Genomic DNA, 11,100 nt, shown 5'->3' with positions numbered 1-11,100 from the left:
TAGAGAGAAGTGGTAACCTTCTCTAGACCAAAAAGAAAGAGCAAGGTAATAATATCCTCAATATTGATTTGAGCTACATACAAGCTCATAAAAGGCACAATCTTGGAAGCACTACCACAGCATCAATCAGCAAAAAGAAAATTCCTCAAAAATGGACTATCTTTGCAGGCACACCATCAGAAAAATGCAAACAATACCTTTGAAAAATTTTAGCTACCTTGCAAATAAATGTCGCAGGGCAAAATGTAAGCAACAACACTAGCAACTCAATTCGAAATGGCTAAAAAGAGGCCAATTTTGTACAACTTAGAATGAAACTTTAAATTCAACAAAATTGGCAAGAAACAAGTTACTCTCCCGATGGATAATCCCTCGTTGCTGATCACCCTTCAGTCTGCTCCCTCAATCTTCTAATGGTGCTCCTCACGGTAACAGCACTAGCGGTGCTGCAAGTCAACGAGCAGAATTAGGATAAGGAAAACAAGAGCTTTGGAGAAAGAAGATGATGTACAACAACTTTTCTCCCTGAAGAAAAGCCGATGGCAACACTTACTTCAAGGTATAAGCACCACCAGCTTTAACCTTCCCACAATCCTTGCATCCCCAAATTCCAACTGCTTTTCTTTTTACAGCATACTGCAGAAGCGTAAAAGATATCAGAATGTGTAGTCACACAATTGGAATTTGGAATTAATAGAATTACATGCAAGGACAGCTAAATCCAGAAGCAGTTGTTAATGGAGGAATAGCAGCCCTTTCTTGCTTCACCTTTGGACTTAGTTCATATTTTTCCAGGTATAACAAAGATACAACCCATAAGTTACTACCTTTTCATATTAAACAAGATTACAATTAGTCTATGATCCAAAGACTAAAAGCATTTAGGTAATATTATATTGATACAAAAAGTAACACCTTTCCACAGAACTCGCAAAAATACTTTGCATGCTGGGAAACCTCCATTTTCTTGATCTGCTTTCGCAAACTAGCACCATATCTGGTACCTGGATTTTGAAACAGAATACTCACAAGTTAGATGATAAACAATTAGTACTAAAGCCTTCGGGAAAGAGGGAAACAATATTAAATATTTGTGAACACTTGAATACCATATTTGCCAACAATTCCGGCCTTCTTAGTGCGCTTCGTCTGCATTCAGATACAGATACAGATTCAACTGTGTCAGAAAGTCTGGAACATAAGGGAAATGAAAGATACACATCTTCTTCATTGAAATTAACCAATAATAACAAGTTTTCCTGTAGTTAACAACATATATGAGAGACCACTGGCAACTTAAAATACTGCCTCATATTAAATTTAGGATTTAGTTATGTTACGGATTAGACTTTAAAATGTGAAATTTCTACCCGGAGCTTAAAATATAGAGGTGTCTCATAAACAAATTCACAATAGCAACAAAATGCCACCTCACATTCATCTCAGTTTATTACATACTAAGAAGAAATTTTCATCCAGAGATTTTTGGCAACATTGTTCTTATCCCTTATCATTGTGTACAAGATACTTTCCAACATCGAAATGAACTAACTACCATTTGAGTTCCTCGATTGCTAACTATCTAACCTTAGAAACAACCACACAAGAACCCACACACTCAATTACAACTCCGTACTCCCATAAACCCATAACCAACTTACATGAAATCCACACAGTTTAACAAAAAAATCCAATCTTTATCGCAACAAATCAAATTTCTTCTGCAAGATTAACGTCTTCTACTAAAGGTAGGATCCAATTAGTGCATAACGAAAGATACAAACAAGTCTGCAACCGAACTCAAAAACAAAGGGAGATTTCATATAAACACTTAAGGTCGTCATTAAGAATGAGAAGATGAAGTAGAAGCTTTCGAGACGCACCATCGCTTAAGGGGGCAGGAGATGATCGCTAGACGGCGATGACTTCCTTCACACCAAACCCTAGAATCGGACGAGCAAGCCCCATGTTGCGCTTGACATTTCCCTTTTATACGATTCAAGGTTAGGGTTTTGGGAGCCTAGGACGATTCTGCTAAGTCTTAGCCGTTCGATATGGTGTACGTAAATATGTTTATAGCCGTCGGATCAATGGATCAATGAAGCCCTTATGAGGTTTTAATGGGCCGAGAATATTCATTAAAAAAAGGCCGACAAAAGAAGATATGGCCCAAGGCCTAAGTTTTATTGTTGGACTTGATTTAAATTTTGAGTCGATCTTAAGCTAGAGCTGACTCAAATATAATATTTATTAATATTATATATTAAATAATTTTTAAATTGGTTTAAGATTTTGAAGCTCGAGCTCTATTCAACATAAATTCTATTCAGGTTTAGGTTCGATTTGAATTGAGTTGAGCATGAACTTTAAATTAGGCTTAAAATTAATTTTGAATCAAATCAGAGCTAACTTGCTTAGGTTGGTCTGATTTACATTCCTATTTAGATAATATGTAAAAAAAAAAAACTAAATAAACTGTAAGATAAACATGGAGATATTCAGGAGAGAAACTAACAAAAAGTAAAAAACGGACACAAAACCACCAATACCGATTGGATTACCGCGAGAAAGGCACAAAAAAAAAACGAAGGTATGAGTTGAATACACTTCACATTTTATTTTTATTCACCAATTAAATTATTTAAATTCTTGGAAAAATAAAAATAAAAAAAGTTATTGAAATTTCTTTCCTAACTGCAATACCGAGGTCTATTGTTGGACTGGAATTACTAGGTGTCAAAATTTGGCCAATCCAATCCAATCCAACGCAAAGCAAAGTGGTACACGGATCTCGTTCCATAACAATCATTGGAAATATCCATACCAACTCAGTGGTTGGATGGTCGATGGACCATACTCAATATGAAGCTCATAGTTGAACCACTAAGGCTGCGACACGTCGTGGAATATCGTACGGCAAATGTCAAATGTCAAATGTGTAATTTAAGATGGCCCAGAGTGGGCCCCCCGCCAAAAGTCACTTCGCGGTTCGGAGCCTTCCATTGGAGAAGCTCCGATTCGAATTCTTCTTCCATAAGCAAGCTTTTGCGTAGAGACGGAATATGTCGCTTCGCACTAATAAATAATTCGAAAGCAACTCATATGCTATATGGACTGCATTAAATTTAAGTAACAATTAATCATCCATACAACTCGATAGCTTATTAATTGTATCATATCACACTTTATTATTATACAACTCTTCTTTTGTTGCTTAAAAGGGTGTAATAAAATAACTACTCATGTTGTATTTTTCATCTCTCTTCCAATATTTATAGTTACATGGACAACCTCTCATCGTTCTTCATCTTCGACTCTTTCTCGAATACACTGTTCCCACCTCTCTTCCACCCGCACACTCATCATCTCTAACCCATCGCCGCTCCCCTTTGTCGCCACCTTAATAGATTTTAATCATCTAGTTTTCTTACATCATTTCTATTGTCTCTAATGTTTGATACCTTTTTTCACCACATCTCTCACTGCTTGTTGTGATATGCTAGTTGCAATCTCACATTTATTGTTGAGTACTCGAATTCCTCTTTGTGCCTTGAGCAATTTTAGAGTTCATCATTGGAGGCTATGACTTTACCTCTTCGGGCACGTCAAATTTGTGTTTCTATTGTCATAAGTCGAGAATTTTTCTTCGACATTTTAGGTTTTACAAGTTTATATGCCTTAAACTGTTGGATTATAACATAACTGCATGCTAACTTTAAACCTATTGTCCTTATATAGACTATTTTTTTTTTAATTATTGTTATGTTATTCTAATATTACATCCAATTATAAATCTGGTGTCAAATGATCATCGTTGTAATTTCCTTTTCTTTCTCAGTCTGTGTATCATGTCATCTTCAATAGATGAACGACATTTGTGCCTTCTACAATCTTTCCCTCAATAAAAACATAAACATATTTAAAAAATATGTGGTCCTACTCCTATGCATGGTTTGATGATTCCATCTCATCTCTATCACCAACCACTTCTTTGTTTTCCAAGTAGCACTACTGGGAGTACCAAATTCTTCACCACTAAAAGCTATACCAACATCCGATTCGGGAGTGCCTACGGGCTTTTACTCAAAAAAAAAAAGTCATACATACACTACTATGCTTGACCTTTACCCAATTTAAATGTATCGGATATATATACTACTCATCAAAAGCAGTGTACGTTACCCGACTCCATCCAAAAAAGACAAAATCTAAACAAGCAACAGTAATCAAGTACATATAATTTATACACTTCCGTCTCATATTAGCTAACTATCTATTGATTACCACTTGCGAATAACTAATGTGTTATTCGTGCATAACAGCATAAGAAGGGCTTCTAATGTTCTATTTGGGAGCTTAGGTGTTCCTGAGGATCACCAGAATAACCCCCCTCCCCACCCCAACTCAATAAGAATGTAGATGCCCCGCAAGGCAAACGACGGACAGGAACCACGCTAATTGGGGGGAGCGCGAAGCGTCTTTAGCCGTCGGATCGTGTCCTGAAAGGTTTCGTGGGAGCTTGTTGGCCGTTCATCTTTTGTCTCCTCGCCTCCGCGCGCTTCCAGCTTCGAGTTACATCCGCGATCGCCCGATCGCCGGCGACCGGAGTGAGGGTATCGCGAGGAGCTCTCTCTTCGAGCTGGAGGAGGCAAGAAACGAAGGGTTCTTCTGCGGGGATCTGTGGTGCGATCTCATGGATGCAGCTGCGAACCAAGAGAGGCGTATCCTGTTGCTTTATTTGATCGATTCCTTTTTATTGTCGCTTCACTGCTTCAGCTATCCTTCATGTTATCCGTGGCTATTTTCAATATAAGCGATTTGATGAAGGTTTTTTAGATACTTGTGGACTGCTTATGATAGTGGGATTTAGCGAATTTCTCATATGAGATCGTCCTAATTTTAATAAATTAGTGTTTAATTGGATGTTTATTTTTATTCATTTATTTTTTTTGTCTTCCATTACATGTTTTTCTTCCAGATTATATTTTGAATATTATATTTAATCATTCTGGCAAGAGGAAATTGAGGATATTTGAGATTGCAAAAGATTGTGCATTATGTTACCTTAATTTGATTCATTTTTAATGCCAATCGATATGCCAGCAACTCATTATTTTATAATATGTGAGCCTTGACTTTGTTTATCCAGCTATAGAAGTTGCGATAAAGAATTTGAAGATAGACCCCTCTTCAAAAGCAAGCGATTTCAACTTGGTATTAGCAGCGGTTAATACTACATTGTTTTCTTTTTTCTGTTAATCCTATTGCATTAATTTTCTCTCACAAAAACTTGCATTTTTATAGTGTAATTGGATCCTTTTTGGCCCCTGCTGTCTGATATATGCTATGTTCTCATTGTGTCTAGTCTGCTTCAAAAGATGCAAGCCCTTCGGATGCAACATCATGCGTCTCCACTGCTGATGCAGCAAGTAGCATCAAAGAATGTGAGGTAGACCAAGAGGTCCTGATGGGCGAGCAGGGGGTGTACTACTATGGATACTATTATCCAGGTCTGCTTTTGATTCATATCTACAGTTGCACATTTTATGCAGATAGACACCATTCTGATGTCAGAGTAGTTGCAGGATTCAGAGTTCCATCTGGAGAATGGAATGACAAGAGTTACTTTGTTCCGGCTGACGGCTTGCAAATTTACCAATCGGTATGTTTGTAAATATTATATCTGTTGTTGGATTTTTTTAGTCATCTATTTTTGGTCTCGGGGCATCATCTTGCTTTTCAGTTGATTATTCTTGGGCCAGGAAGCTCAGACATCGTTTTCATCATATAATATCATACTTGCCCTTGATTGTTTTCTTTTCCATCTTACTAGATCTGTCATGGAAGTCAATGATAATATGGCAAAATGTCTGTTGAACACGTTTTTTCTGTTACCCAAGGAGAAGATTCAGGCATTCAAGATACCTTAGAACCAAGTCTTTTAATTGTCAAACACATGCATTTTAACTGCTTGATGCAGACAAACATCTTTAGGAAGGTAGTGGATCTGCAAGAGAGAGTTCAAGTTATTCTAGTTCATTATCTGTGTTTTATGTAAACTTGGTGTCTAGGACGTTCTAGTTCTATATGTGTATGCATGAAAGAGTTCTAGTCATTTTGATTTGTTTAATACCTTTGTTACATGTAAGCTTGGTATCTAAGATCTTCTAGTTCTATATTGCATGGCTAGATACGGGCATGGGTTGCATCTACATGCGTCTCTGAAGGCAAAGTCTGTATACATGCACTAGCGAGTAATAGTAATGTATGCTTTTGTCATTGCAGGTTGTTCAAGCAGAGAATGGATCAGTTGTCAACTTTGTGCCTGGATTTGAAGCTGCATACGCACCCTATAATCCATTCTTGCCAGGACCAGCCATTGGTTTTGAGGGACAGTACTTTGGACAACAGACATATCACCCAAGTCCAATATTTCCACAACCCATTATTTCTCCAGGACTTGTCGCACAACCAGTTGCCTATGGGCCTGAGCTGATTCATGCCTTCCCGTGGGACCCAATGCTTCTTTATGTGGACAGCTTTCAAGGTAATGCAATAAGTCGAGATTCAACAAAATCTACTGCCATGCCGAAATTCTCTTCTAATAGCCATAAAAGTACTGCATCAAAAGTTTTGCCAGCCTCAAAATCTACAGAAATGAAAGGATCCTCACCAGCGCTAGACATGTTAGCGACTTCTGCTATACACAACCAGACTTCGAAGCCTGTTGATAAGGTAGTACACTACTTTTTAAATGTATAATGCATGTTATTTGTCACCCTGAATTTGGAAAACTTTGAAGTTTAAAATATACTTGCTGCACATTTTCAATAGTTTCTTGATATTACTGGTTTTAGGCTGCTGGTACTGTTCTATCCAGAGGTTATCTCGCAGTAAACAAGTTCCCTTTGTATTCTAACCAAGAAAAGGGAGGACATCTCGATCCAAATAGTTCCATAAATTTGAAACAAAATGGCAGAAAATGGGAAAGTGGCGAGAAGCTAGAAGTAAGAAGCAAGCTAAATGGAGTTGATGGCATGAACATGCTAAATGAACTAAATGGTGGTCCAAGAACGAATGGACCTAAAAAGGGTTGGAACTCTTTGGCTGATGTTGTTGGATCACCAGGAGTTGAGAAGAATGACAATATTGCAACCTCACCTAGTGCAGTGAGCAAGGATGAATACAACATTCCAGATTTCCCGACTAAGTATGAACATGCTTTATTTTTTGTGATTAAATCGTACAGCGAAGATGATATTCACAAGAGCATTAAGTACAATGTTTGGGCAAGCACTCCTAATGGAAATAAAAGGCTTGACCATGCTTTTAAAGTAGCACAGCAGAAGACAGCAGAAAAGGGTGCCAAATGTCCTGTGTTTCTCTTCTTTTCAGTAAGTATACTAATCCCTTTAGAGGATTAATAGTTAACATGATCTGTACATTATTGTTATTTTTCCAAATACATTTCATTACTTGGAAACTGCATGCCTCCTAGTTATCAGATCGAGAATGGCGATCAAATAAAATTAAATACTTAAATATTATTTTTATTTGAAAACTGGAAATTTGTCCTTTGATCATTAGAAAGCAGTAAACCAATATATTTTGGTAACCTTTGCCAATCTAGCCCTTGAATCATTAGAGAGTAGTAAACAAATACTTGAGTAATGTTTGCCATATAACATCTACATAGCACCTGATACTGTGATACTTGATACTTCAAAGCCTATACTGCTTATATTTACATGTGTTTTGGATAGATCTGAGAATGAGTAGCTCAGCCTGCTCAACTCAACCAGCCTGATCCATTTTTACCCGAGTTGGGTCAAATTCCTTTGACCCAATGGGCCAGGCCGGACCAAAATGTTTAAGCCTGATTGAGCTTCAAGTTGTGTTTGGGCTTGATGACATTTTCATATACCCGACCCGACCGACCCACTATTATATATTTTCTACAATTTATGTATTATATATATATTAAAATCTAATTATATATCTAAATGTCTACAGTAGAAATTTGTAAAGCTTATTTGATCGGGTCATCAGGTTGGGATCGAGCTCTCTCATATGCCAATGGACTGGACTTGGGCCTGAAGTAATTAAAATTATATCTAGTCGGGTGGGACTTGGGCCTTTTCAAAATAATCAGGCTTGAAACTGGGCCCAATCCAAATCCGCCCCAACCCATTCTTTGCACAGATTTATTTTTAAACTAAGTTAAACTATTGTAAATTTGAATTTGATTTAGTATGTCGCCAATTGTATACTGAGGATGCTTTTATCTTTCATTCTGTATCTCCAAGTAATCAAGGATGAACAAAATACAATTAGTGGCAAGATAGGGTGCATTAAATTTATTAACTGTGTGTTTAATTGCATTCTATTTACTGTCACAATCTTCATGGCCAGGTCAATGCAAGTGGTCAGTTCTGTGGTGTTGCTGAAATGACTGGTGCAGTAGATTTCAGCAAGAGTATGGAATTTTGGCAACAAGACAAATGGAAGGGGTTCTTCCCAGTAAAGTGGCACATAATTAAAGACCTCCCTAATCTACATTTTCGCCACATAATATTGGAGAACAATGAGAATAAGCCTGTCACAAGCAGCAGAGACACGCAAGAGGTACTTCATGTAAAGAATAATGTAGTTAGGTGTCAAGTAGTGTTTTTCTCAGATGCTTTACAAGCAATTAGGAAGTCTTGCCTTAAAAATTCAAAGGTATTTGCTGCAGGTTTGATTCTTTTGTTCTTCAAAGGTGTTATGTGTATTCTCAAATTTGCAGATTTTCTAGATCGTTTAGTTGCATTAAAGTGCGGCCTTTGCAGAAATTAGCATAAGAACAATAAGAAAGCCAACAATACTTTGGATAACTAAATATATTGAACGTAATCTATGTATTCTTTCAAGGTAATAAAATTGTCTTCCTAACTATTAATTGAAGATTCAGGTCAGATGTTCTTAAGATAGAAGAGACACATTTAGGTTGGTGCAATCTTTCTTACAATTTTCCTGCAGGATTTCAGGGTTGAAGTTATGATTTAGTTGTTGCTTGACATTTAAATGTTCTGAACCTACTATATGCCATCTGCAGTTCTGTTCTTTTTATATGCTTGATCACCTTTCGTAATTCTCCTGCATATATTTATATTGGTACGTCTCCATTCTGCTAATCAAACTTAAATGCTATGATATATCAGGTTAGATTTTCCCAAGGAACTGAGATGTTAAGCATCTTTAAGAACTACTCGGTCAAAACTTCGATATTGGATGACTTTGATTTTTATGAGAGTAGGCAGAAAGCATTGCAGGATAAAAGAGGCAAAATATCTACTCCAAATTTGGAGCTGTCGCTGGTAAGATTTATCTTGTCATCTGAACTTTATCTGATCACAAATAACATAATTGCTTGATACAAGCTATGCCAAATTTTAGTCGTGGCAGTGGAGTGAATGCCTACCTGCCTCTCCATGAGAGATATAAGCTTTTTAAGAATAATTGTGACTTAATATGGTATCGGAGAAGGTGGTCATATTCAAATCTTGCCCTGCCTATCTATCTATTAAAATCTAGATCTCCACACCTTAAATTCAATACGCATTGAGTCTACTAAAATATTTCTATATTAGACAGGCAGAGCAGAATGTGAAAACGTAAATGATTAGAATTGTCATTCTTTAACAACTTGAGCTTTTAGAGAAAATTATGAGTCAACAAGGCTGCATAGATCTTCCCCTCTCTACATTTCATTTGTAAGAATGCCTCGTGCAGAGGACAACCCATTTAGCAGTGGAATGGGCCCTTGCATTGTAGTTAGCAAGACTCTTTAGAAACACTTTTAGCATTAAAATGAGTTCACATTGCATGACTGAAGTAAATCATAGCACGGTGGAGTTAGTGACATTCTATCCGAAAGTTGAATGTTATTTCTTGTTTACTAGCATAACATCACACGTTCTATTCCAAGTTGCTAACATTTTTATTTTTCTTTTGTCCAGCCAAAAGATGACAAGTCGGATCAAGTAGAAAAGCTAGGTGATCTGAAGATCAAACCTGCTAGTCCTCATTTAAAAGAGCTCGCTGCTAGCAATCCTGAAGAGCTTCCTACTGACATTTCCCCGAAGGGATGACCTTAGAAGGAATAATGCTGTCAGCTGAACTGGTAAATTCATTGGTTGGGACAGGAAGGTGCCATCCTATAACCATGTATAGGGATATGCCACAGGGAATTAAAAAATAAGTCTATGAGGAGATCTTCCCATGAGCAAGTGTTCAATGATTGGGACGAGCCTTTTAAGGTGCTTACCTGCGAGCAAATGACAAGAGTTGCAGGGATCTTGTACCAGCTGATTCTTTCAAACTTTAGTGTTTCTGATTTTGTCTGGGGAAGATGTTAGTCACCTTCCGCACAATTGATAATTTGGTGCGTTGGTGGATTGTCATGTCATTTGGTAGGCTTGGGCTTCCCATCTTTCCAGATGGAAGTCCAAGTTAATTTTTATTCTCCTTTTAGCTTATTATATGATTGAATTCCAAGACATTGCGCACAGAACAGCGTTCCATGTAAAATTTCATAAAGGAAATCAAGAAAAGTAAAGGAAAAAGACAAATTCTGCTACTCGTGGGACTTTTTTTTTTTTAATCTCTGCCTTTATTTTTTTTCTTGTTCAGAATCTTTCTGAAACTGCCAAATGTTCTTCGTGTATTGCCATTGAGATCTCCAGTTTTCTTGTTGCTTTTATGTTAATGTTTGATGGCATTTAAAGCTGTAAGTGGTCTCTTATGGTGATAAATTCTGACTGAACTCTTGCTAGTTAGGCTGTCATTGGTAGCATAAGCTGCAGTTTTAAAAGCTATGGATGCTTAATAAGTTATTTAGGTGTAATTACACTTTACTCTTAATATCACTTTGACTCATGTACTATAATTAAAAGCGTACAAATATATTTTTCTAGACTTTTAAAAAGCTATAATCTATTAGAGGTCACTACTAGATATCTTAAAATTACCTTTCTATTCTTCTATTGTTGAAAATAAAATTTAAATTTTATTAGCTTATAACTAAAAATTACTCATTTACTCTTAACCTGCTTTCTCTCC

The 11,100-nt window shown here is 36.8% G+C and overlaps 2 protein-coding genes across 2 annotated transcripts; one reads left to right on the top strand and one right to left on the bottom strand.

Moving 5' to 3' along the window:
- Window positions 1–198: 198 nt before the first annotated feature.
- LOC140789774 (large ribosomal subunit protein eL43z-like) lies at window positions 199–2,000 on the bottom strand. Its single transcript, XM_073139594.1, has 5 exons — window positions 1,884–2,000; window positions 1,110–1,149; window positions 916–1,004; window positions 554–636; window positions 199–446 (listed from the first exon to the last, which is right to left on the bottom strand). The coding sequence occupies exons 1-5, from the start codon at window positions 1,884–1,886 to the stop codon at window positions 383–385; spliced, it is 279 nt and encodes a 92-aa protein (XP_072995695.1). The 5' UTR covers window positions 1,887–2,000; the 3' UTR covers window positions 199–382.
- Window positions 2,001–4,322: 2,322 nt separating this feature from the next.
- Window positions 4,323–10,618, top strand: LOC140789495 (YTH domain-containing protein ECT4-like). Its single transcript, XM_073139209.1, has 9 exons — window positions 4,323–4,721; window positions 5,150–5,214; window positions 5,366–5,510; window positions 5,586–5,662; window positions 6,286–6,735; window positions 6,858–7,394; window positions 8,413–8,625; window positions 9,201–9,356; window positions 9,999–10,618. Exons 1-9 carry the CDS (start codon window positions 4,694–4,696, stop codon window positions 10,128–10,130), a joined length of 1,803 nt encoding a protein of 600 aa, XP_072995310.1. The 5' UTR covers window positions 4,323–4,693; the 3' UTR covers window positions 10,131–10,618.
- Window positions 10,619–11,100: the final 482 nt, after the last annotated feature.

Source organism: Typha latifolia, chromosome 5 (genome assembly GCF_019914945.1).
Source record: "Typha latifolia isolate L0001 chromosome 5, TyphaL0001v2, whole genome shotgun sequence".
NCBI lineage: Eukaryota > Viridiplantae > Streptophyta > Magnoliopsida > Poales > Typhaceae > Typha > Typha latifolia.
This window is presented reverse-complemented; position numbering and strand designations above follow the sequence as displayed.